Source organism: Mesoplodon mirus (assembly GCF_964341445.2).
Source record: "Mesoplodon mirus genome assembly, chromosome: 19".
Lineage (NCBI taxonomy): Eukaryota > Metazoa > Chordata > Mammalia > Artiodactyla > Ziphiidae > Mesoplodon > Mesoplodon mirus.
Genome location: NC_138995.1, coordinates 64,843,946 through 64,871,347, shown reverse-complemented (window position 1 = coordinate 64,871,347; position 27,402 = coordinate 64,843,946). Strand labels below are relative to the sequence as shown.

At 41.8% G+C, this 27,402-nt stretch overlaps 1 protein-coding gene across 1 annotated transcript in view; it reads right to left on the bottom strand.

Annotated features, from left to right (window-relative positions):
• The window catches only part of LOC309794850 (zinc finger protein 416-like), a gene marked incomplete at its 5' end in the record, with an annotated part of 36,427 nt that extends 13,352 nt beyond the window's left edge, over positions 1–23,075 (bottom strand). The window contains 5 exons of the mRNA XM_082606720.1: positions 14,983–15,018; positions 17,570–17,655; positions 19,185–19,311; positions 22,679–22,926; positions 23,045–23,075. Coding sequence (XP_082462846.1) covers positions 14,992–15,018; positions 17,570–17,655; positions 19,185–19,311; positions 22,679–22,926; positions 23,045–23,075 — 519 coding nt within the window. The 3' untranslated portion in view covers positions 14,983–14,991. The remainder of the gene's footprint in view (positions 1–14,982; positions 15,019–17,569; positions 17,656–19,184; positions 19,312–22,678; positions 22,927–23,044) is intronic.
• Between the last annotated feature and the right edge of the window lie 4,327 nt (positions 23,076–27,402).

The following is a 27,402-nucleotide window of genomic DNA, read 5'->3' as shown; positions in this document are numbered from 1 at the left end:
CCGCCATGAGGAGAAGCAGCCTCAGAAGCAGTGGATTAAAGCTCCGCAATCAACTTGATGTACCCTGCATCTGTGGAATACATGAATAGACAACGAATCATCCCAAATTGAGGAGCTGTGTGGATGAAAGGTTCTTGGTGCTGCAGCCAGGAGTCAGTGCTGTGCCTCTGAGGTGGGAGAGCCAACTTCAGGACACGGGTCCACAAGAGACCTCCCAGCTCCTCATAATATCAAACGGCGAAAATCTTCCAGAGATCTCCATCTCAACACCAGCACCCAGCTTCACTCAACGACCAGCAAGCTACAGTGCTGGACACCCTATGCCAAACAACTAGCAAGACAGGAACACAACGCCACCCATTAGCAGAGAGGCTGCCTAAAATCATAAAAAGTCCACAGACACCCCAAAACACACCACCAGACGTGGACCTGCCCACCAGAAAGACAAGATCCAGCCTCATCCACCAGAACACAGGCACAAGTCCCCTCCACCAAGAAGCCTACACAACCCACTGAACCAACCTTAGCCACTGGGGACAGACACCAAAAACAACAGGAACTACGAACCTGCAGCCTGCAAAAAGGAGACCCCAAACACAGTAAGATAAGCAAAATGAGAAGACAGAAAAACACACAGCAGGTGAAGGAGCAAGATAAAAACCCACCAGACCTAACAAATGAAGAGGAAATAGGCAGTCTACCTGGAAAAGAATTCAGAATAATGATAGTAAAGATGATCCAAAATCTTGGAAACAGAATAGACAAAATGCAAGAAACAGTTAACAAGGACCTAGAAGAAATAAAGATGAATCAAGCAATGATTAGAAACACAATAAATGAAATTAAAAATACTCTAGATGGGATCAATAGCAGAATAACTGAGGCAGAAGAACGGATAAGTGACGTGGAAGATAAAATAGTGGAAATAACTACTGCAGAGCAGAAGAAAGAAAAAAGAATGAAAAGAACTGAGGACAGTCTCAGAGACCTCTGGGACAACATTAAACGCACCAACATTCGAATTATAGGGGTTCCAGAAGAAGAAGAGAAAAAGAAAGGGACTGAGAAAATATTTGAAGAGATTATAGTTGAAAACTTCCCTAATATGGGAAAGGAAATAGTTAATCAAGTCCAGGAGGCACAGAGAGTCCCATACAGAATAAATCCAAGGAGAAATACACCAAGACACATATTAATCAAACTGTCAAAAATTAAATACAAAGAAAACATATTAAAAGCAGCAAGGGAAAAACAACAAATAACACACAAGGGAATCCCCATAAGGTTAACAGCTGATCTTTCAGCAGAAACTCTGCAAGCCAGAAGGGACTGGCAGGACATATTTAAAGTGATGAAGGAGAAAAACCTGCAACCAAGATTACTCTACCCAGCAAGGATCTCATTCAGATTTGATGGAGAAATTAAAGCGTTTACAGACAAGCAAAAGCTGAGAGAGTTCAGCACCACCAAACCAGCTTTACAACAAATGCTAAAGGAACTTCTCTAGGCAAGAAACACAACAGAAGGAAAAGACCTACAATAACAAACCCAAAACAATTAAGAAAATGGGAATAGGAACATACGTATCGATAATTACCTTAAATGTAAATGGACTAAATGCTCCCACCAAAAGACACAGATTGGCTGAATGGATACAAAAACAAGACCCATATATATGCTGTCTACAAGAGACCCACTTCAGACCTAGAGACACACACAGACTGAAAGTAAGGAGATGGAAAAAGATATTCCATGCAAATGGAAACCAAAAGAAAGCTGGAGTAGCAATTCTCATATCAGACAAAATAGACTTTAAAATAAAGACTACTAGAAGGGACAAAGAAGGACACTACATAATGATCAAGGGATCAACCCAAGAAGAAGACATAACAATCGTAAATATTTATGCACCCAACATAGGAGCACCTCAATACATAAGGCAAATACTAACAGCCATAAAAGGGGAAATCGACAGTAACACATTCATAGTAGGGGACTTTAACACCCCACTTTCACCAACGGACAGATCATCCAAAATGAAAATAAATAAGGAAACACAAGCTTTAAATGATACATTAAACAAGATGAACTTAATTGATATTTATAGGACATTTCATCCAAAAACAACAGAATACACATTTTTCTCAAGTGCTCATGGAACATTCTCCAGGATAGATCATATCTTGGTTCACAAATCAAGCCTTGGTAAATTTAAGAAAATTGAAGTTGTATCAAGTATCTTTTCCGAGCACAATGCTAAGAGACTAGATATCAATTAAAGGAAAAGATCTGTAAAAAGTACAAACACATGGAGGCTAAACAATACACTACTTAATAACGAAGTGATCACTGAAGAAATCAAAGAGGAAATAAAAAAATACCTAGAAACAAATGACACTGGAGACATGACGACCCAAAACCTATGGGAAGCAGCAAAAGCAGTTCTAAGAGGGAAGTTTATAGCAATACAATCCCACCTTAAGAAACAGGAAACATCTCGAATAAACAACCTAACCTTACACCTAAAGCAATTACAGAAAGAAGAACAAAAACACCCCAAAGTTAGCAGAAGGAAAGAAATCATAAAAATCAGATCAGAAATAAATGAAAAAGAAATGAAGGAAATGATAGCAAAGATCAATAAAACTAAAAGCTGGTTCTTTGAGAAGATAAACAAAATTGATAAACCATTAGCCAGACTCATCAAGAAAAAAAGGGAGAAGACTCAAATCAATAGAATTAGAAATGAAAAAGGAGAAGTAACAACTGACACTGCGGAAATACAAAAGATCATGAGAGATTACTATAAGCAACTCTATGCCAATAAAATGGACAATCTGGAAGAAATGGACAAATTCTTAGAAATGCACAACCTGCCAAGACTGACTCAGGAAGAAATAGAAAATATGAATAGACCAATCACAAGCACTGAAATTGAAACTGTGATTAAAAATCTTCCATCAAACAAAAGCCCAGGACCAGATGGCTTCACAGGCAAATTCTATCAAACATTTAGAGAAGAGCTAACACCTATCCTTCTCAAACTCTTCCAAAATATAGCAGAGGGAGGAACACTCCCAAACTCATTCTACGAGGCCACCATCACCTTGATACCAAAAGCAGACAACGATGTCACAAAGAAAGAAAACTACAGGCCAATATCACTGATGAACATAGATGCAAAAATCCTCAACAAAATACAAGCAAACAGAATCCAACAGCACATTAAAAGGATCATACACCATGATCAAGTGGGGTCGATTCCAGGAATGCAAGGACTCTTCAATATACGCAAATCAATCAACGTGATACACCATATTAACAAATTGAAGGAAAAAAACCATATGATCATCTCAATAGATGCAGAGAAAGCTTTCGACAAAATTCAACACCCATTTATGATAAAAACCCTGCAGAAAGTAGGCATAGAGGGAACACTCCTCAACATAATAAAGGCCATATATGACAAAACCAAAGCCAACATCATCCTCAATGGTGAAAAACTGAAACCATTTCCACTAAGATCAGGAACAAGACAAGGGTGCCCACTCTCACCACTCTTATTCAACATAGTTTTGGAAGTTTTAGCCACAGCAATCAGAGAAGAAAAGGAAATAAAAGGAATCCAAATCAGAAAAGAAGAAGTAAAGCTGTCACTGTTTGCAGATGATATGATACTTATACATAGAGAATCCTAAAGATGCTACCAGAAAACTACTAGAGCTAATCAATGAATTTGGTAAAGTAGCAGGATACAAAATTAATGCACAGAAATCTCTGGCATTCCTATATACTAATGATGAAAAATCTGAAAGTGAAATCAAGAAAACACTCCCATTTACCACTGCAACAAAAAGAATAAAATATCTAGGAATAAACCTACCTAAGGAGACAAAAGACCTGTATGCAGAAAATTATAAGACACTGATGAAAGAAATTAAAGATGATACAAATAGATGGAGAGATATACCATGTTCTTGGATTGGAAGAATCAACATTGTGAAAATGACTCTACTACCCAAAGCAATCTCCAGATTCAATGCAATCCCTATCAAACTACCACTGGCATTTTTTCACAGAACTAGAACAAAAAATTTCACAATTTGTATGGAAACACAAAAGACCCCGAATAGCCAAAGCAATCTTGAGAACGAAAAATGAAGCTGGAGGAATCAGGCTCCCTGACTTCAGACCATACTACAAAGCTACAGTAATCAAGACAGTATGGTACTGGCACAAAAACAGAAAGATAGATCAATGGAACAGGATAGAAAGCCCAGAGATAAACCCACGCACATATGGTCACCTTATCTTTGATAAAGGAGGCAGGAATGTACAGTGGAGAAAGGACAGCCTCTTCAATAAGTGGTGTGGGAAAACTGGACAGGGATATGTAAAAGTATGAGATTAGATCACTCCCTAACACCATAGACAAAAATAAGCTCAAAATGGATTAAAGACCTAAATGTAAGGCCAGAAACTATCAAACTCCTAGAGGAAAACATAGGCAGAACACTCTATGACATAAATCACATCAAGATCCTTTTTGACCCACCTCCTAGAGAAATGGAAATAAAAACAAAAATAAACACATGGGACCTATTGAAACTTAAAAGCTTTTGCACAGCAAAGGAAACCATAAACAAGACCAAAAGACAACCCTCAGAATGGGAGAAAATATTTGCAAATGAAGCAACTGACAAAGGATTAATCTCCAAAATTTATAAGCAGCTCATGCAGCTCAATAACAAAAAAAACAAACAACCCAATCCAAAAATGGGCAGAAGACCTAAATAGACATTTCTCCACAGAAGATATACAGATTGCCAACAAACACATGAAACAATGCTCAACATCATTAATCATTAGAGAAATGCAAATCAAAACTAGAATGAGATATCATCTCACACCAGTCAGAATGGCCATCATCAAAAAATCTAGAAACAATAAATGCTGGAGAGGGTGTGGAAAAAAGGGAACACTCTTACACTGCTGGTGGGAATGTGAACTGGTACAGCCACTAAGGAGAACAGTATGGAGGTTCCTTAAAAAACTACAAATAGAACTACCATATGACCCAGCAATCCCACTACTGGGCATATACCCTGAGAAAACCATAATTCAAAAAGAGTCATGCACCAAAATGTTCATAGCAGCCCTATTTACAATAGCCCGGAGATGGAAACAACCTAAGTGTCCATCATCGGATGAATGGATAAAGAAGATGTGGCACATATGTACAATGGAATATTACTCAGCCATAAAAACAAACGAAATTGAGCTATTTGTAATGAGGTGGATAGACCTAGAGTCTGTCATTCAGAGTGAAGTAAGTCAGAAAGAGAAAGACAAATACCGTATGCTAACACATATATGTGGAATTTAAGAAGAAAAAAAATGTCATGAAGAACCTAGGGGTAAGACAGGAATAAAGACACAGACCTACTAGAGAATGGACTTGAGGATATGGGGAGGGGGAAGGGTAAGCTGTGACAAAGCGAAAGAGAGGCATGGACATATATACACTACCAAACATAAGGTAGATAGCTAGTGGGAAGCAGCTGCATAGCACAGGGAGATCAGCTTGGTGTTTTTTGACCGCCTGGAGGGGTGGGATAGGGAGGGTGGGAGGGAGGGAGACGCAAGAGGGAGGGGATATGGGAACATATGTATATGTATAACTGATTCATTTTGTTATAAAGCAGAAACTAACACACCATTGTTAAGCAATTATACTCCAACAAAAAAAAGAGTCAAAAGAAGGACACCACATAATGATGAAGGGATCAATCAAGAAGAAGATATAACAACTGTAAATATATATATGCACTCAACATAGGAGCACCTCAATATATAAGTAAAATACTAACAACCATAAAAGGAGAAATCAACAGTAACACAGTAGTGGGGGACTTTAACAGCCCAGTTTCATCAATGGACAGATCACCCATACAGTAAATCAGTAAGGAAACACAGGCCTTAAATGAAACATTAGACCAGATGGACTTAATTGATATTTATAAAGCATTCCAACCACAAGCAGCAGAATACACATTCTTTTCAAATTCACATGGAATATTCTCCAGGATTAATAATATGGTGGGCCACAAAGCAAGCCTTGGTAAATTTAAGAAAATTGAAATCATATCAAGTATCTTTTCCAATCACGACATTATGAGATTAGAAATCCACTACAAGAAAAAAACTGTAAAAAACACAAACATGTGGAAGCTAAACAATATGCTACTAAACAACCAATGGATCACTGAAGAAATCAAAGAGGAAATCAAAAAATATCTAGAGACAGAGAATTCCCTGGTGGTCCAGTGGTTAGGACTCTATGCTTTCACTGTCAAGGGCCTGGGTTTGATCCCTGGTCAGTGAACTAAGATCCCACAAGCCGCACAGTGCAGCAAAGAAAGAAACAAACAAAAAAACGAGGCAGAAATGAAAAAAAAGAACGAAAGCACAAAGATCCAAAACCTATGGGATGCAGCAAAAGCAATTCTAAGAGGGAAGTTTATAGCAATACAATCTTACCTCTGGAAACAAGAAAAATCTCAAATAATCTAACCTTATACCTAATAGAACTAGAGAAAGAACAAAATGAAAAGTTAGAAGGAGGAAAAGAAATGATAAAGATCAGAGCAGAAAGACATGAATTAGAGCCAAAAAAAAATAGAAAAGATCAATGAAACCAAAAGCTGGTTCTTTGAAAAGATAAACAAAATGTATAAACCTTTAGCCAGATTCATCAAGAAAAAAAGGGGAGAGGGCCCAAATCAATAAAATCAGAAATGAAAAAGGAGAAGTTAAACTGAAACCATGAAAATACAAAGGATCATAAGAGGCTACTACAAACAACTATATGCCAATAAAATGGACAACATAGAAGAAATGGACAAATTCTTAGAAAGTTACAATCTCCCAAGAACCAGGAAGAAATAGAAAATGTGAACAGAGCAGTTACCAGTAAGGAAATTCAATCACTAGTTTTAAAACTCCCAGAAAACCAAAGTCCAAGACCAGATGGCTTCACAGGTGAATTCTACCAAAAATTTAGAGAAGAGTTAACACCTATCCTTCTCAAACTATTCCCCAAAAATTGCAGAGGAAAGAATGCTTCCAAACTCGTTCTACCAGGCAAGCATCACCCTGCTAGCAAAACCAAAGGTATCACAAAAAAGGAAAATTACAGGTCAATATCACTGATGAACAGAGATGCAAAAATCCTCAACAAAATATCAGCAAATTGAATCCAACAATACATCAAAAGGATCATACACCATGATCAAATGGAATTTATCCCAGGGATGGAAGGATTTTTCAATATCCACAAATCTATGTGATATACCACATTAACAATTAAAGAATAAAAACATTTCATTTTAATAGATGCAGAGAAAGTTTTGACAAAATTTGACATCCATTTATGATAAAAACTCTCCAGAAAGTGGGCATAAAGGAAACATACCTCAAAATAATAAAGGCCATATATAAGCCCACAGGTAACATCATACTCAATGGTGAAAAGCTAAAAGCATTTCCTCTAATATGAGGAACAAGACAAGGATGCCCACTCTTGTCACTTTTGTTTAACAGAGTATGGAAGTTCTTGCCACAGCAATCAGAAGAAAACAAAATAAAAGGAATCCAAATGGAAAGGAAGAAGTAAAACTGTCAGTGTTTGCAGATGATGCACTATACATTGAAAACAGTTTAAACCACACAAACTTAAAATCTACCTTTTGATCTACTGATGCATGCTTACAACCCTGAAACCAAGTTTCCTCCTGCCTTTTAAAATTTATCCTCTCAGCATATAAAATTACTGATACAAGGGCATATATATTTTTGTTATGAAAAAAGACTGTTATGAAAAAAAAGACTGTTATGAAACCAGATGAATCTATCCCCATCTTCCATCATTTCATGGCCATTCGTATTTCATCTATCCCCGTTTACACCAGTGCCTTAGTTTACCACAGTCTCTCCCCTATTCACAGATTTGCTTTTTGGGGTTTCAGTGACCCAAGGTCACCTAAGGTCTGAAAATATTAAATAGAGAACTCCAGAAATAAGTCATGAGTTTTAAATTGCGTGCCTTTTTGTATGCTGCACTCTCTCACTGCCCTCTTCGTCCCACCCACAGCATGAATCATCCCTTTGTCCAGTGAATCCACATAGGCATTGTATCGTCTCACATCATCACAAAAAGGGCAACTACAGTACAATAAGCTATTTTGAGAGAGACACCACATTCATTTAACTTTTATTACAGCTATTGTTATCATCTTTGTCATAGGTATGTATGTATAGGAAGAAACATAGTACATATAGGGTTCGGTACTATCTGTAGTTTCAGGCATCTATATGGAGGTCTTGGAACGCATCTGCTGCAGATAAGGGGGAACTACTGTACTAATTCCAGACATGGTATCATTTAATGCATAATCTCTTCAGAATGGATTTTTCATAACACAATAGTTATCAGAAAAATATAAATATTGTATCAATGCTGAATTGTCTAAAAAATGTGTTTGTTTCTTAAGTCAAATTAGTTGCAATCAGAATCCAAAATATATCCTTACAGGGTTCAGTAGCTGTGTCTCACAGATCTCTTAACATGTGGGGTCCACTTATCTTTTAAAATTCTTATTTGTTTCTCATAATTTGCTGTCATTGGTTCATCAGAATTTGGCACATTCAAGATGGGTCTTAATGAGTCTCTAATACTGTTTAACTGGTCACCCTCCCCCCATATATCCTGTATACTAGATGTTGATGAGATGGGTGATGAGGTTTGATCCCTGCAGTCAGGTGCCTGATGATGACTGTTAGGGAAATAAAAACAAAAATCTCTCCCAACCTGGTAATCCTTTCCACAATGGTAGTAGAGACAGAAAACCACTTTTATTATTGAATAAGCATTAAAGCAAAGTACTCGTGCATCACAGGCAATCCACTAGGAAACTGCAAAGACAGAAAACACCTAACTCCCCTATTTATCCAAACAGATACAACCCACTGCATATGTATATTCAAGATAAACAATACCTAGTCCTCAAGTAAGAGGAGTTGACAGTAACATTTGTCACACAGAGTTCTAATTTTACCTGGTAATTGGGGTGACTATCTGTGTTTGCTTATTGGTTTTAGCCACAGGAAACACAAACTTCTCATCTTTGTAATAGGAGGTAGTTTTTTAAGTTGGAGCACAGCATCCACTAAGATGAGATTCCTATCCTCACACAAGAACTGATAAATGAGCTACCTCCCTGATGTCTGCAGTTTGAGAAAGCACGTTCTTGAGAAAGACATTTCTGAGTCCTAAAACTGGAAGAAAAAAAAGACCAGCTGAAAAAAGTCCTCTCTAGTCTTCAAAGACATGCATTTTAAAAGAGATGAGACAGTTCCTGCAAGTTTTCTAAGGTAAATGGTCTGAGGGAGAGGAAGGAAATCTCTTTCCCCACTTTCAACAGGGAGAAGTAAATCCCTTGTTTTTTACGTGTGTATTTGTCAAATAAAATAATTTGTATGTGACACACCTAGAAACACAAATAGTGTGACTGTGTTTTGCTACCACACCATAACACAGCCTGGAAACAAACGTTTCAGGTATTGGATATGACCTGCCTATATATATCTGGGGACACGGTGTAACAAGTGTGGGACAGTGTCATCCTGTGATATGTGAATGATGCAGGATTTACAAGACAGGCCAGACTTCATCTAGCCCATTCAGGGAATGGTGGTCAAGTTTAGTTCCCCAAGAGGGAGCAGGAATATTCTTAGGGATTAGCAGTCATTGGTTTGCTTTTTACCTAGAGTGTTGGGGAGGACCAAATCCACCAGCTGGAGGGAGAAGAAGAACCATGGGGACAGGGACAGGGGAGTGTTACAGCAGACATTCTTAGTCCTTAGCATCTCTTCCAATGTCCACAACAGTGACAGCTGAGTAATGGGGCACTGATTGGAGAAGACGCCCTGAGGTGATGTTAGTAGGAAGACCAACAGCCTTGGGATGACTCACATGTCGCAGCAAGTCACGTGTTTGGGGTGACACCTGGGGAAGGTGCTGCATGCCTGTGGGGGTGGGGAGCCATGTCAGAGGGAAGACCATGTAAAGACAGAGGAATAGGACAGCTATTTACAAGCCTCCAAAGAAACCACTGTTAACCTCTTGATCCCAGACTTCTACCCTCTGGAATTGTGAGGAAATAATTTTCTGTTGTTTAAAGCGCCCGGACTATGGTGCCATGTTTTGTCAACCTTAGCAAATTAACACAGGGACCATCAGCATCTGGGAGAGGATCTGCAGGGCAACAGGGAAGAGGTTGAGAAGGCTCCTAAGAGGAGCCCGAGGGAATAAGGAGAGGTTTCTTGGGGTGCAACCAGGCCAGAGGGAGGGGGGACACAGTGGGTGAGCCTGTGATTGATTTTTGCATCCCCACCTCTGCCGGGGTCACAGTAAGAGATACCCCCTTCAGTCCCACACATCCTCAGTTTCCCCCAGTGCAAAACGGGGCTAATGATGGAGCTGCCTCAGGGGCTCTGGGAGGATGCATAGGGCCGGGCCCATAGTAAGGCCCCCAAGGAGGTAGCTGTTGGAGTCCTGATACCCTGGAGAGTGGTGGCAGTGCCCTTGGGGAGACTGCAACAACAGGAGAGAGTTCCAGGGGCTGAGGGGCCCCTTCCCATAGTAGCTCTGATCCCTGCTTGGGGTCCTACCTGGCGGCTACACCTGTGTCTTCAGCCAGCAGGGAACTGCCCAGGGCACCTGTCTGCACAGGAGGCGCCCTGAGATACTTCTGCCACAGGGGTTCGGGTCTCTGCTCTGCCTCTTCCCAGCCACAGGACTGTCCCCTGGTTCTGGACACTCAGTTTCCCTGCCTGTGGAATGGGTATGCTACAAAAGAAAAACAGACGCACAGACATAGAGAATAGACGTGTGGTTGCCAAGGCGGAGGGCGGGGAGTAGAGGGAAGGATTGGGGGTATGGGATTAGCAGAGGCAAACTATTATAAAAAGGATGGATAAACAACAAGGTCCTATTATATAGCACAGGGAACTATACTCAATATCCTGCGACAAACCACAGTAGAAAGGAATATGAATAAGATTATACATATATATGTATAACTGAGTCACTTTGCTGCACAGAAGAAATTAACACATTGTAAATCAACTATATTTCAATAAAATAAAAAAAATCCCAAAAAACAAACAGGAAGCAAAATGCTGGAGGCCACTCAAAACTGGAAACAAAATCCTAGAGGACAGAAGCCGGCAATAGAGGACACCCAAATAAACTAGAACTTCTACCAACATGGGTGGCTTAGGTACAGGAGGACTCACCACCACGACCTGGGATCACCAAGGAGATGATAAAGTATAACAGGCTCTTGCAGGCACCTTAACTGAATCCAAGGCAGTGTTAGTTAAGAGTTGGTAAAGGCTTTTGCAGGTCGCTCTGTATCCCCCTTCTGACACCATGTAATGCCAACCAAAAAACAATGTAGGAGGCTGCAAATAAGAAGAGTTTAGGGACTTCCCTGGTGGTGCAGTGGTTAAGAATCCACCTGCCAATGCAGGGGACATGGGTTCAAGCCCTGGTCTGGGAAGATCCCACATGCCGCGGAGCAACTAAGTCCATGTGCCACAACTATTGAGCCTGTAAGCCGCAGCTACTGAAGTCCGCGTACCTACAGCCCATGCTCTGCAACAAGACAAGCTACTACAAGAAGCCCACGCACTGCAGTGAAGAATAGCCCCCACTCACTACAAACAGAGAAAGCCCGCGCGCAGCAACGAAAACCCAACATGGCCAAAAAAACCCAAACCAAACAAACAAAAAAACGTTATAAAAAAGGAAAAGAGTTTATTTGGAGTCTGCAATTCAGGAGACACAGATTCAGGTAACCCCAAAAGATGTTCCAGGAGAAGAGAGTAAGGGGCTTACAAAGACAAAAAGCTCTGAGTTTGTTAAAGCTGCCTCTTGAGAATTGTGATTGAGTCTGATGCAATTTAGGAACTATTTGTCCTTAAGCAATCAGGAGTTATTTTAGGGTTTGGGTCTGATAAGTAGACAGGCTGTCATGAATTATTTTAGGATGAGGGTTTGATAAGAATCTTGACTTTCTGGCAGATGTTCTGGATGGCCTCATTAGGACAATAAGTAGTCAAAAGATCAGATTCCATCCAGGCTGAGAGGTGCATAAGTCACACTTCCTTAATAGATTCCCGGCTCCATTTTAGACAGCCCTGAGCAATATCGACTCCATTTTTATTTTCCTTTCACAATAGTCACCCCAATTGCCAGATAAATTTAGAAGAAGAACCATGTGTGACAAGTGGTACAGTCAAATTCTCTTGACTATTTTTTTGTTTGTTTTCTGGGCCTATTTCTTACTTTTAGAGTAGACCTACTTTGATGGTTTTAAGACAAGGAATCAGATGGAAGTTTAAGAATCTGAGAGACCTTCCAAAGGATTATTCTGTTGCCTCTTTGCTCTGACCAAACCATATTTAAAATTAATCAAATATTATCCATATAGTTTCAGTTCTGGGCAGCCATGAAAGTAGGCTGCTCAGTTCTTCCTTTATGATGTATCCTGCTCTGAGTGTAGTTGGCCAACAGCCCCCAGCTGTGCTGCCTTGGGAGCCACCACAGCGTTCCAAAAGCCACTCTCAGAAAGCTGTTCTCAGCCAGTGACTGGGCATGGCACGGGTACTAGAGCTAGGCGACTAGTTATTATCATCAAAACATGTATGTAACGAGTTGTATCTGCTTAGCTACATAAGGTGGAGTTTTTTTTCAGCCTTTGCAATTTCTTAGCATATGACCTGTGATACACATCAAACTCTGGTTTAATGCTTACTCAATAAGAAAAGTGTTTTCTGTCACTACCACCTTTGAGGAGAGGATTTCTGAGTCCAGAGAGTTTATTTTTATTTACCCAATAGTCACCATCACACACTTTGCTGGGACCAAACTTTAATCACCTACCTCATTAATATCTACTGCACAGGATTATGGGGAAAGGGTGACCAGTTAAACAGTATCAGAGATTCAATAAACCACATCTACAATCCGCCTAATTCTGATCAACAAATAATAAAAATGGCAAGTGAGACTTAAAGGTTAAGAGACTTAGTGCGACACAGCTACCAAAAACCCTAAGAAAACATTTTGGATCCTCACAGTAATTAGTCTGCCTTAAATACATTTTTGAGACAGTTGAGAAAACTGAGCATACTTCCAAATTCTTAAGTGTTTCCATTTTATGTGATAGTTATTAGAGTTATGAAGGAGCACTCCATTTCTGAAAATGCATCCTGAAGAGGTTATGCATTATATGTTATGTCTGGGATTAAAAGTAGAACAATCCACTAGCGTGTATGGAGATGAATGAAACAATGGCCAAGAAATGATAAATAATGGTGGCAGACTGGAAAGGGGTTCATCCAGCTTCCTAATACAGTCTTTTCCATTTTTGTGTATATTAGAAGTAACAAATGATATGTCATTGTATCAATAATTTTATATGTGGAGAAGGCTGAGTGAAAATAGGGAGCAGGAAAATTTTGGTTTCCGTTGTAAGCATGTATCAAACCATTAAAATGTACATTTAAAATATGTGCAGTTTACTTTATGTAATTTTACCACAATTGAACGGTTTAAAAATATATAAAAACTTCTAACTTCTTAGTCATCTCACTACATTTTTCTTCTATGTTCTTGAAGCTTGTGGCTACTGTATCACTATAGTGGAAAAAGAATATATTGGTGCGCTACCGTCAACTTACAAACTCCACGTTCAGTGCTATCACATTGGAAGTTTTAAATTGACGAAAGTGGGAACATTCACACTGGGGAAACTGCAAACAATACAAATCTTGGCTTGATTACGGAGAATATGTTAGTAATGCTGATTAAACTTTAAAAAGTATATGCTGTATGTGGCCACTGCACTGTGTACAGCAGAAAAAAATTTAGGAAATAGTATTTCAGAATTCAAAAATAATTATTTCTTATGGCTAGGAGTCACATCACTAAAGAATGAAGTTTCAAGTCTTCATTGTTTCATTATCTTATTTATTAATGAAGAGAGAAATAGTCAAAATTGATTATTTTTAAATGGACAAAAGCTATGAAAAGACATTTTACCAAAAGAGGACTTAAAAAATGAAAAAAATGCTCCACATCATAAAACATCTGAGAAATGCAACTAAAACCACAGTGACATACTGCTACACACTTATTAAAAGGGTCAAAAAGTCTTATTAAAAGACTTGGGACTAACCTGGCGGTCCAGTGGTTAACAATCTGTCTTCCAATGCAGGGTACATGGGTTCGACCCCTGGTTGGGGAACTAAGATCCCACGTGCTGTGGGGCAACTAAGCCCACATGCCACAACTAGAGTGCCCACACGACATAACCAGAGCACCACTGCGCCACCACTGCTGAGCCCATGCTCTCTGGAGCCTGTGCACCACAACTAGAGAGAAACCCGCATGCTGCAACGAAGAGCCCACACACCGCAACAAAAGATCCCGCATGCCATAATGAAGATCCCATGTGCCACAAACTAAGACCCGATGCAGCCAAATTAAAAAGCAAAAAAAAGTTTAAAAAGACTAAACATATTGGCAATGATATGGAATAACTGGAAGTCCCAAACTCTTCTGGTAGGAATACAAAAGGAAACCACCATTTCAGATCACACTGTAGAGTTCTTTAAAACGTCATCCATTCACTAACCCTGTAACTCAGGCACTGCACCCCAAAGTATTAATAGAGGAAAAGTGAAATATAACCATGTATAGAACTATATTCAAAAGTCTGCAGCAATTTTACTTCCAACAGTCAAAAACTGGAAACAACTCAAATACGGATAAACAGATGAATAAACAAATAGTGGTATATCCTCAGAACATCATACTTCTCAATATCAATATAAAAAGAATGAACTACTCACTGATGACTCTCAAATAAATATGTCACATGCGGGCACCTGAGGGGAAAAGAATAAACACTTTATGACTTTAATCATATAAAATTCTAGACAATGCAAACTTAACTACTGTAAAGAAAAATAAATCAATGATTGACTAGAGGTCAGAGTAACATCAATAAAGGAAACAAGGTAAATATGAAGGTAGATAGGTTTATTATGGATGTGATGGTGGTTCCATGGATTTATATAAATGTCAAAACTTATCAAATTGTATATTTTAACCATGTGCATTTTATTGCATGTATTCATACCTTATTAAAGCTTAAAAATATTATCCAAAATAAAAATCTGGATTTCTTACTCTTTTTGTAAAATCCCCTATATTGACTACACCACTTTCTGCCTCACGCCCTGGGAGGGTCACCTTGCCTCAGTGGTCAAAAATATAAGTAAGCAATGAAGACTGTTCCCACCTGATTCAACAGGAATACTGTCTGGGTCACACAAAGTCCATTACTCGATGAAAAGATATCCCTTCTCTCTATTCTCATTTTTCTGTCTGCACAGAAATGGCCTTGAAGAGGATAGCCCACAGAGGCTACAGAAATCCACAAAACCTTCAGATTATTTTCTCTTGTAATGCTCTCTGCTATACAAGCTTCACAGTTCAGGAGATCTGAGAATTTCTGTACATGCTCATCCTTCACAGCCACAGCGACTGCAACACTGTCATCATGGACGCCCTTTTAACTGAGGCATATTCCAACCAGCTTGTAATAGTGTCCTCCTCCCACTCTTGGTCCAGTGTTTTCTGTAACAATTATCATCCCCCTATAATCTTACAACCAGCGGTGCTATGCTACAGAATTCTGCACCTAAGGGCACATGGCTCTACTGCAGGACCTGGGAGAATATTTTCCTCACTAATGCTGAGCTCAAGGCAATATCCCCTGTGAACAATTTCATGTTACTCTCAGAAGCAAGGAAGGTTGTCACAACAATTGCTCCTTCCCCAGGCTGACCTCTGAACCAAGAAAATATGGTACTCAGGCCACAAATTAGAACCAGAAAGTTCTGTAGTCTTTCCTTGGAAGCCTTGGGCAATAATGCAAACCAGGCCAAAATGGAGAGAGGTGTATCTGCTACCATACTGTGCCCTTAAGGCCCACAAAGCGTGGGATTCCCAACAAAAGCTGATCACTCCTTTATGTTAGCAGAACCCAAGTGTTTTCAAATCATCCCCTACAGTGAATGGAACCTCAAGATTAAATGTGGCTTAAACAGTGAGACCTTTATAATTTGCACAAACCAGAGCAATGGGAGGGAAGCTACTCCTGGATTGGTGACTTGATGGCTAGAAAATCCTATCATAGGAGTTATGTGAGGCCAACAATATCCCTGAATAAGGTCGTCCATTTTTGCAAGTCACAAGCAGAGTCTTTTGGGCCAAAAATGGGTCAGGTCTGTGACTTAACTCATCAAAGAAATGAGAAAGGAGTGAGTGCTCAGGCTTCTCACAGTCCCTCCTGTGAATGGGAAAAACCAAGGCTTCTTTCCCTGAACACCCTGGGGTGGGTGAATGCTGTACACTCTGAGTACCTGCCAGGTGGGAGAGGTGAAATGGCTTTGGCCACAGAAACTGTCAATGAGAGAAATCTGGCAAGGGACCTGGGCAGTTTAAAAAGTACAATGCAGCTCCCACATACCTGGGATGTTTGCAGATGTCTGGATGTATGAGGTTCAATTCAGATGGTACGAGGAGGGCTCTCAAGTGCTGACATACTGAAAAAGGAAACTGTACATCCCTGCACATGTAAGATGTTTTTTTCCTTCTGAAATCTGTGGTTCCAGAGTCAAAACCTTGGGCTAATGGCCTTATCATATTCATTGCATTAACAAGGCCTTGATCCAGTGTAAACAGTCTAGTGTTTTAAGAGACTGGAGCTGTAGGTAAAGAATTCAGCATACTCCCCAAATTGTAAGGCCTTTTCTCACTGTGAACTCTGATGTGTGATGAGGTTAGAGCTTTGGCTAAAGGATTTCCCACATTCACTGCACTCACAAGGCCTTTCTCCAGTGTGAACTCTCTCATGTCTAATGAGATGGGAGCTTTTGCTAAATGATTTCTCACATTAGCTGCATGTGTAACATCTTCCTCTAGTGAGGACTCTCTGGTGCTGAACAAGTGTGTTTCCCACTCAAAGTTTCTGGGCAGTCTCCCCATTTATAATGATTTTTTCCCCTTGGAAAGGGAGTCTCACGCTCAGTTCCACTATTTGACTTCTCCCAGGTGCATGTGGCCTGTTGGTGAAGAAATCCTGAGTTGCCCAGGAAGTCCTTCCCAACATCCCCAAAGGGCTTCCTTGATACATAGAATTTGCAGCTGTTCACAAACAATGTTCTCCTCACATCACTTCTCAATGGTTTTTCTCCAGTGTGCTGCTTTTGGTGATGGAGGTTTGCTCTGAAATAGAATGGTTTCTCACACGCCCCACACGTGTAGTTTCTGCCCACAGCGTGCTACCTGGTACTCAGCCAAGTGAAAAATGTCACTCAAGATCGGGCCACACATCTCATAGAGATTGGCCTTCTGGGGAGACAGACTTGCCTTAACAATTTTGCTCTGTGAGCTTCCTTGATCAGAGATACTCTGCTCAGAAAGTGCCTCCTCATCCTCTTCTCCATGCCAACAACCTGAAAGCAGAGAAATGCTGGAGATGTACATGTTGACTCTGTGCAAGGAGAAATCCCCAATACAAATCTGTGTCTCACAAATCCAAGGATGAGTCCATGGGATTGCTTGCAAGACAAGGTAGTTGGGTTCAAGTTGAGGATGAGGCTGTTTAGCAGCACTGGGCCTTTAAAGATTACAGAATGGGGGAGGCCTCACAAGGTGAGGAACACAACCATGTGGAGTGACACAAAGAGAAGAGGCAGGGTCTACAGCTCATTCTGCAAACAACTTTCAGCAGGATCTTGTTTGGTGGTGACACATGAGTACTATGTAGTAGGTTGTATCCAGGCTCAGGAAAATCCAACTGCAACAGAGCAGCTGGTGTTCAAGGATTAAGAATGTGCACACCTCATGACATAAACGGTATAGGCCAATGTTGGACAGCACTGCAGACGGACCAGTGTGAAAAAGCATTGAGAGATGGAGTCCAGGGAGGTGAGAATTAGCCCTATGTTGGAAATAAAAAGTGACAAGTAGTAGAGTTGAGAAGGTGGCTGAATGGGGAAGTACAGGCAGAAATGAGGTGTGGCCGCCACTGTGATTGGCATCAAAAGGCAAGTCAGAGAATAGCTTTCTGGTATGATTTGTATATGGCCCTGACATCACGCCCTCCCCCAGGTGCCACTTATCAGGGCCAGACTATGTATGAGTCCTTGCTGTAGTTGGAGTCCTTTCTATTCTGTGAACCTCTCCACTTCACCCCCTTGATGAGCAGCTACGCAGAACCTGGATGATTCAGGTACTAAAGTAAAGACAGGACAGATAAGCAGCCAGTACTGGCCAAAAAGATAGAGCACAAGAAATAAAATTAAATCTTACGAAAAGAACTTCAGAGGAATATCTAGCAAGAATAGCCCATGGTCCATATAATAACAGTGACCAGGTCAGTAACAGCCATTTCTGGCACAAGCAAGAAAGAGGAGATGTTAGCTAGGTGAAGGAAGGAGAACCTGGGGCACACAGGTGCCTTGGATCTGGAAAATTCACCTGGCTGTGGAGAGGGCAAACAAGGTGGGATTCATGCCTACAAGACAACCGACTCTGGATCCATCCCTGCAAGGCAAGGGATAGCAGGTGCTGGACCTGTCACAGAGAAGGGACAGCAGTGCTCACACCTCAGCCCCACCAACCACAACACCTACTCCGGGAACTGGGGAAGAAAGCAGTGCCCAGGGTCCTGATGTGAGGAGGGGAGACTTGCCAATGGATAAAAAGAAAGGGCAGGGCCTCCCTGGTGGCGCAGTGGTTGAGAGTCCGCCTGCCGATGCAGGGGATACGGGTTCGTGCCCCGGTCTGGGAGGATCCCATGTGCCGCGGAGCGGCTGGGCCCGTGAGCCATGGCCGCTGGGCCTGCGCATCCGGAGCCTGTGCTCCGCAACGGGAGAGGCCACAACAGTGAGAGGCCTGCATATCGCAAAAAGAAAAAAAAAAAAAAAAAAGAAAGGGCAGAGACCAGCTCAGGGCACAGGGGTGGGTTTGAGGGCCTTACCCAGGGAGGTTGTAAGTGCCAAGTTCTCCAGCATCACGTCACGGTACAGGCAACTCGGAGCCTCGTCAAGGAGACCCCATTCCTCCAAGGAAAAGTTCACGGCCACATCTTCAAACGTCACACTGCCCTGTCGTGATTGGGACAGAAGAAATCACAAAGAAGCCTCTCCCAAGAGGCCCTACAATCAATTCCCCTATTTATCTCTTCTATGTCTGTCCTCCTCCCAATCTCCCCGGTCAGAGGAGAAACTAGGCCCTGGCGCCATGGGTGCCATCGTCTCCCTATGGGCCCAAGGACTACTGGGTCCAGCCATCAGCAACAAGAGACAGATATGTAAACTGTGGGCCTGACACAGAGGCACCCAACCCTCCTGCCAGGCAACACCCCTGGTGTGATCAAGGTCATGTAAGTCCCAATACCAGGGACCTGGGACCATCAGACATACTCCCTCTCCAGGTACATATCACTCTGGAGACTGCACATCCCTCAGATCTAGACATGCCCATGGTCACCACCACCTCACCATCCCACTCTATAAGCATCTCCCTGATCTCCCCACACGTTGAAATATTTTTATCACCTCCTTTCTTTTTTATAAAGTTTTTTTAAAATTTTTATTTATTTTTGGCTGTGTTGGATCTTTGTTACTGCGCGCAGGCTTTTCTCTGGTTGAGGCGAGTGGGGGCTACTCTTTGTTGTGGTGCACAGGCTTCTCATTGCAGTGGCTTCTCTTATTGAGCACAGGCTCTAGGCACGCAGGCTTCACTAGGTGTGGCACAAGGGCTCAGTGGTTGTGGCTTGTGGGCTTAGTTGCTCCGTGGCATGTGGGATCTTCCCAGACCAGGGCTCAAACCCATGTCCCCTGCATTGGCAGGCGGATTCTTAACGACTGCGCCACCAGGGAAGCCCTGATCACCTCCTTTTCACTCCACTGGTGAGGGTGGGATTTCTGCCTAGGGTTAGGGCACCTGACACAGGACAGATGTTATCAGCAGCATCTTATTAATCATATATATCCACAGCCTGGAATAGGAGGACACCACATTCCACACAGGGCTACATGGAGTTACACTCTGGAAAACAGTGAACCACCAAGAGCTGTGGGACACAAGTTTTGTAGTATCAAGAGGGTAAGGTGCCCCTGGTTTCCATGGGAGGATGCAATTTCCTTTTCTGAATAACTCCAAAGAGCTGACAGGGAACTGAAACTCACTACAAAGGGATAAGCAGGAGTTATACCTGGTCCCCTTTCTAAAAAGGGTCGTTTGGTTAGGAGACCTTATCCACTGGAGCAAAGTGGGGAGCTGCTGCTCAGGCCATTTGAGGTCCTGCCAGTTTCAACACGTGTCAAGGAGGCATAGAATACTGGGAGTTAAGTTTAGGCCTCACACCACAACTTGGCTGACAGCATCCAGAGGATGCTTGGCAAATTCATAAGGGATCCAGTCATTCTCTAGGCCTCCATGGCTCCCACTAGCAGCGGCAGTAACAAAATCTTCTGTAATGGCCGCCCTGACAGGCTCCATTCCTTACCTCACACTTAGCCGCACAGAATCGACTGTTCATTTCAGACACCCATGGCCTTATTCCACTTCTATGCTGTACTTGCTGTTCCCTTACCAAGCACAACTTTCCTCTGTCCACTTAACCCTCATTCAAAGCCTAGCCCATCGGTGGCCCACCCCAGGCCTACTGATGCTCACATAGGACCACATTTCCCCCCGATCTTATCCTCCAGGCTGAATGAAACACGCCAGAGCATACCAAAGTCATCCAAAAGTCCTGGAGCATCCATAGGGAAGTAAGCACCAACTCCAGCCTGACTGTCATCTTGCCTCAATTACTTCTAGGCCTCTGCATCCATCTCACTTCCATTGGCCACTCAGAATGTCTAGTCATCTGCCACACTGCGTTGTCCCCAACACAACCTCCCTTTATGGCCACTTACCTTCCTCACTTTTGTTTGTGAAGCCCAATACCATGACCCAAGTACTGAAGCCAGATATTGAGTCCACAGCCCCACCCTCCCTTTCCTGGGCGCCTAATCGCTTTACACCGTAACCTGAAGACCGCCCCTCCTTAATGTCACCACAGCTTGCTCATCATGGTCTACAGAGTACCGAGCACGTTTTGGACGTCTCCACCCTGAACCCCTCCGCACATTTCCACACCTATGTGTTCAGTTACTCCTTTCACGCCTCCACTCAGTGATCTCTGATACACCTCAGACTTTAAACATGGCTAAACCAAAGCTCTTGTTACCCCCAGTGACGATCACTGACTACAGTCTTTCTCATCCCAGATGATGGAGTTTGCATCCCTACAACTGCCAAGGCTGGAAACCCTGGGGTAATCTCTGACTCCTGCGTTTTACTCCCTCACTGTTCACATTAGGAAAAAATCTAGTCCCTTTTTAAAACATGCATCCAGAATCCCTCCTCTGATCCAAATCTCCCTTCACCTCTAGAACAGACATCCACCTTTTCAGAGAACCATTTCTATACTGACTCCTGTCCCTGCTCTTTGTTCTCACCTGAAAGAAAGGAGACCTGTGGTTTCCTGAACAATCCCTGCTCAGTTTTACCTCTAAACATCTGGAAATCTTGGAACCAGTTCCTGGAAGAACCCTCCACGCCTGTTTACACTGGTTGCCTATCATGAGAATACCTCTATATAAAGCCTCACATGGATTCAGGGCTATGGGTTTGGAGTTTCTCCAGAGTTCCCAGACTCAAGAATTGGAGGGATAGCATTAAGAGTTCCAGGAAACCACAATTCAGAAAACACAGGAGTGGGGTTTGTGGCCCTGAGGGACTGGGACACGCTCCACCTACCTGTGTGAATTCCACAAGCACTTCTGCAGCCATGGGAACCTGTGCAAAGAGGCAGGTCTCGGAGGAAGGGATCCATGGTGGGGTTCCGTATGCTGATCGCCTCCCTGTACCATTCCCTGACCCTGGAGCCAAGTGACCTCAGGCTGATGGTCTAATCTCAATGATCAGTGTCCTTAAGCGCTGCGCGAGAACCTGAACAAAGATTCAACCTCCCAGTACCTCAATGTTGTCAAAGCCTCTCTCATTTTTCCTTTGAACAGCTTTTGGGAAAATTTTAACCTCTGACGTAGATCCTGTATTTCTTTTCTTAAAACTCCCCATGGCTTCTAGAGTTCTAACATTAAGAACCCTCACCCTGCTATTCCAGGCTTCGCCTCATGTTGTTTGTTCCCTGCGGACAGAACAGGTTTCCCGAATCCTTCCGCCTCAGTCCGACCTCCAAGCCTTTGCACCTGCGGTCCCTCCACCTGAAACCTCTCCACCTGAAACCTCTCCCACGCGCCATCACACTGTCTGTCTGAAACAGGGCCCCACCCACGACCGCCTCACCGTCCAGGACACCGCGGCCTGGGCTGCGGGCACGTGAGCAGGCGCCCCGCACTCGGGGCTTTAGTGTATGGTGGGGTGAGGACGGTGAGGGGCCGGAGGACGAGCGTTTACCTCAGGCGGGTCCCTCAGCACCGCCGCAGCCATCGGACTCTGTGGGCGGGGCGGGGCCGGTAGCGGCGGGAGAGGAGGCGGGACGCGGACACGGCGGCCCCTCTCCCGGCGGTCCCTCTCCCGGGTCTGGCGCTGGGCACCCCGAGCGGCAGCGCCGAACCTCAGGCCCGCCTCTATGACACAGGGACAGCCCCTCCTCTCGCACCTCTTCTGTCCCGTCACCTCCGTCCCTACCCAGCGTTGCGGAGCTGAAACAGACCAATGACAATTAAAATGGCCGCCCGAAGGAGGAGACAGGAAGTCCCGCCCGACCCTTTGTGCCCAAACAGAAACTCCTTTTTCCTGAGCCTTTATTGGCTCAGGGACCCTGCCTTCGACGCAAGGCATTCTGGGTCATGTAGTTCCCATTTCCAGGAGAAAAGGCCAAGATCCACCGCGAGGATGCGCTGGAAAATCGCGTGCAAAACGTGTAAGAGACACTTTGAAAATGGCTAATGAAAGCGAAGGCATCAAGCATTTTCCTTACTTTGCTGTACAGACTGCACTTTAGGGGTAAACAAATAGAAAATTAGGAGTTTCTTCTTTATATATGCAGAATTCCTGATAAGAATTAGGTAGAATAGGGACTGGTCTACAGCGCATAAAGTAATGAATTTAATCAATGATCACCAACCAATTACTTCAGCCAAATAACTGCAAGGGACAGCTAACACAACAGATAAAAGTCCAGTGAGGGAAAAATGACATTGGATGAAAAAAACCTAATAACATTTGGACCCACTGTGTGAAGTGTCCAAGAAAATTTAATCGGTCTACCTAAGAAAGAAATGGAAAATTTTATTCAAGCCAAGTAGGATTATAATCCGGGAACACCCTCTCAGAAAGCTCCAAGAACTGTTCTGGTCGTTAAAGGTCAAAGCAGTTATATAGGTTTATAATTATATAGACAGAGGGCTGTACTTTAAATGCCATAGATAGTTTGCACCATCCAGATCTGTAAGTACAAAATGGTGGGTCATCGTGACACCTTACAAGATCAAGAAGGCATGTTATCTTTTTTTTTTTTTTTTTTATAAATTTATTTATTTATTTATTGGCCGTGTTGGGTCTTCCTTGCTGTGTGTGGGTTTTCTCTAGTTGCGGCGAGTGGGGCCAATCTTTGTTGCCGTGCGCGGGCTTCTCATTGCGGTGGCTTCGCTGGTTGCAGAGCACGGGCTCTAGGCGCACAGGCTTCAGTAGTTGCAGCACGCAGCCTCAGTAGTTGTGGCTCTCGGGCTCCAGAGCGCAGGCTCAGTAGTTGTGGCTCACGGGCTTAGTTGCTCCGCGGCATGTGGGATCTTCCCGGACCAGGGCTTGAGCCCGTGTCCCCTGCACTGGCAGGCGGACTCTCAACCACTGTGCCACCAGGGAAGCCCAGGCATGTTATCTTTTAAGGAGTTTTCTTGTTGGTGCTAGGAGAATGTTGCTCTTTATGGTTGAGCAGGTATTTCTGCCAATGGGGAGGTCTGGTGGATGCATAATGCAGATATACAACGCACAGTAGAGGGGAAAGAGGAGGCCAAAGGACACAGAAAATTTTTTATGTTTAAATTATCCTTGACTTGCCTCAGAATACAAATTTTTATTGCATCAATCGTTAACTTTGAAAAGCAGAGACACTCAGACTTCAGAGCATCTGTTGGTGATGAAGTCATAAGTCTCAGCCCTGCCTGTGGAGTACAGTGACCAGAGTGAATTTGATCAATGCCTCTGGCTCTAGTTATACATTTATTGGAAGCAATGCAGAACATGTTAGGCCATCAGAGAAATGCAATTAGAAGATGTGGGAAATTATACCAAATGACCTAGTTATGCCACCAAATATATGACAAATATAACACAAAAATGTAAGACAAATCTTTGAAATAAAAGAGAACTAAGATGCATAATTAAACATAAAATGGGAGTATATTGTTTGTGATTTAAACATAATGATTATGAAAAAATAATTTTAGAAAAAGTAGGAAAATTGAATTTCAGTTATTGGTATTTCTGTTAGTGTGAAAATGATATTGTAATTGTCATAATGAAAGAGAATGTGTACTTTATAGACATACTGGAAAGATTTATAAGTGAGGTGATGTGTCTGGCATTTTCAATGTTGTAAGTTTAGGAACATATTTATGAATTATATATAGAGAAAATGAAAAAGTACATATTTATACTGAAAGTTGACCTATATATAGCTAAGAATCCTTTTAAAATCATTTGAAATATTATAATTAACAAGAGATTATGGGTATGCATATATGCAATAAAAATTAAAAATCAATATTAATCTTGTAAGAAGCTTTCTCCTATTTAAAAATTTAAAGCAAATATTACTGAAATACAAACAAAAATTTGAAAAACATTAAAGAAATGTGAAAGAATTGAAGAAAATTGAAAACCACAGAAATTAAACCAGAAATTATAAAAACCACCTCTAAATAAAAGTAGATATAAAGCAAGTTTCTATATAGAAAGGCTATTATGAATAAAAATACTAAAAGAGGTCATTCACTTTATGTATTTCAAACAAAATGCTAGTGTTTCAGAGCTTATTAGTTAAAGCTTACTTAAAGGGATAACAAAAGTATTTATTAGAAGAAATTATAAATATATCCAACAGCTTATTCTGGCAGAGAAAATAGTAGTGGGGTTAACAGTACATAGCAGTGAGCCTGGAAACACACCTTATTGATATGTACATATTGAATAATTTAAGGGGGCATATATATATTAAACTTGATTATCAATTTGGACAGAAAATATATAATGCAATGAAATATTAAAATGGATTAAAAAGTGAGATGGAGGGCTTCCCTGGTGGCACGGTGGTTGAGAATCCGCCTGCCAATGCAGGGGACACGGGTTCGTGCCCCGGTCTGGGAAGATCCCACATGCCGCAGAGCGGCTAGGCCCGTGAGCCATGGCCGCTGAGCCTGTGCGTCCGGAGCCTGTGCTCTGCAACAGGAGAGGCCACAACAGTGAGAGGCCCGTGTACCGCAAAAAAAAAAAAAAAAAAAAAAAAAAAAAAAAAAGTGAGATGGAAAAATATTCTCAAATTGAAAATAATTTAATCAAACCTACACATGAAAAATCATATCTGTATGGATTGGGTAAAAATTTTCTCAGTGATGGGACTTCCCTGGTGGTGCAGTGGTTAAGAATCTGCCTGCCAATGCAGCGGACACAGGTTTGAGCCCTGGTCCGGGAAGATTCCACATGCTGCAGAACAACTAAGCCCGTGCACCACAACTACTGAGCCTGCACTCTAGAGCCTGCGAGCCACAACTACTGAGCCTGCATACCTAGAGCCTGTGCTCCACAACAAGAGATGCCACCACAATGAGAAGCCTGCACACCACGACGAAGAGTAGCCCCCACTCGCTGCAACTAGAGAAGCCCGTGCATAGCAACAAAGACCCAACGCAGCCATAAATTAATGAATTAATTAAATTAAAATTTTTTTCTCAGTATTTTAATTTATATAGCATTCTATAAAATTGAACAACACTAGCAAATTGGTAGTCCAATAAAAATACTAAATTAGAGTAAGAGAATTATAAAAAGGAAAAAAATGGAAATAGTTTATATAAAACCTTTGAAATGAATTTAAGTCATATACAAGCAGCATTACTTGTTTTGTATGAGGCGTAACAAAACTTGTTTTATTTAAAGAGACAAGGGCCTGCAAATTCTAAACTTGCTCTCATTATTGTACACATTGCCCTTTACAAACTGCAGTTTTGAGATAACAAAGGCTCTTAAAATTCCCGATTAGAGAGGTTCTATGTGAGCACAAATAAGGTTTAATCAAGAAAACTTCACTCTCCACAAAGTGATTGAAAGATACTTGTCAGTATGTGTGATCAGGATATGATTTGTTAGAACCGTCTCATGACTTCTAGATAATGAACTAGATACCTACTGATTCACCACTGAATCATCGGAGATCTTTCCAGAGAGAGGAGGCAAAATATTTATAATAATGAAGGTATTATGTATATATAAAACATGCCGTCATACAAGATAACCTTTAGCTTTGAGATTCTTTACATCCCTGATTATCTTGCTCTTTGTATCTTACAGTCTTTTATTCACATGTTTTTAAGTGTGTCTTGCTTTCACGAAATCTGACAGGAAGTTTTAACAGTTGCACTCATCAAAGACATCTTAGTAAAACACTCCTACAGATTCCATTTGCAAATCATGCACCCAAAAGATAAAAAATGCACATCCAACAATTGACATAAATGTACACTCAAAAACTGAATAAAACAGTCTTCTTACTCTTCGTGGGGAGCAAAGCTCTTAGAATGGACATTGTGAGGTTCAATGTGTTTGGTCAGCAATAAGAGCAAGTATAATCTAGACAGGTTGTAGAGGAAACATGGAGAGACACTAGGCAGCCCTAAAGCAAGTAGATGAAGTGGCACCATGCCTCTTGGTCCCTCAGAATGCATCCCTTTTTTATCTCTTTGTCAGTATTTGTGTTCCAATCCCAGAAAGCAGACTTCCCCCCCCCCCATATGTTTCTTATTGAATTTTCTGAGATATGGTCTATTTCTTCTAAGAATATGACATGTATCTGGGAATAGTGCTTACTTACCAAATTTGCATTTGTTGCCAGGATGGCCAAAATATCGGCATCTGTGTATGGGGTAAAAGGTGGGCATCCAAACAAGAGATAAAGGTTTTTA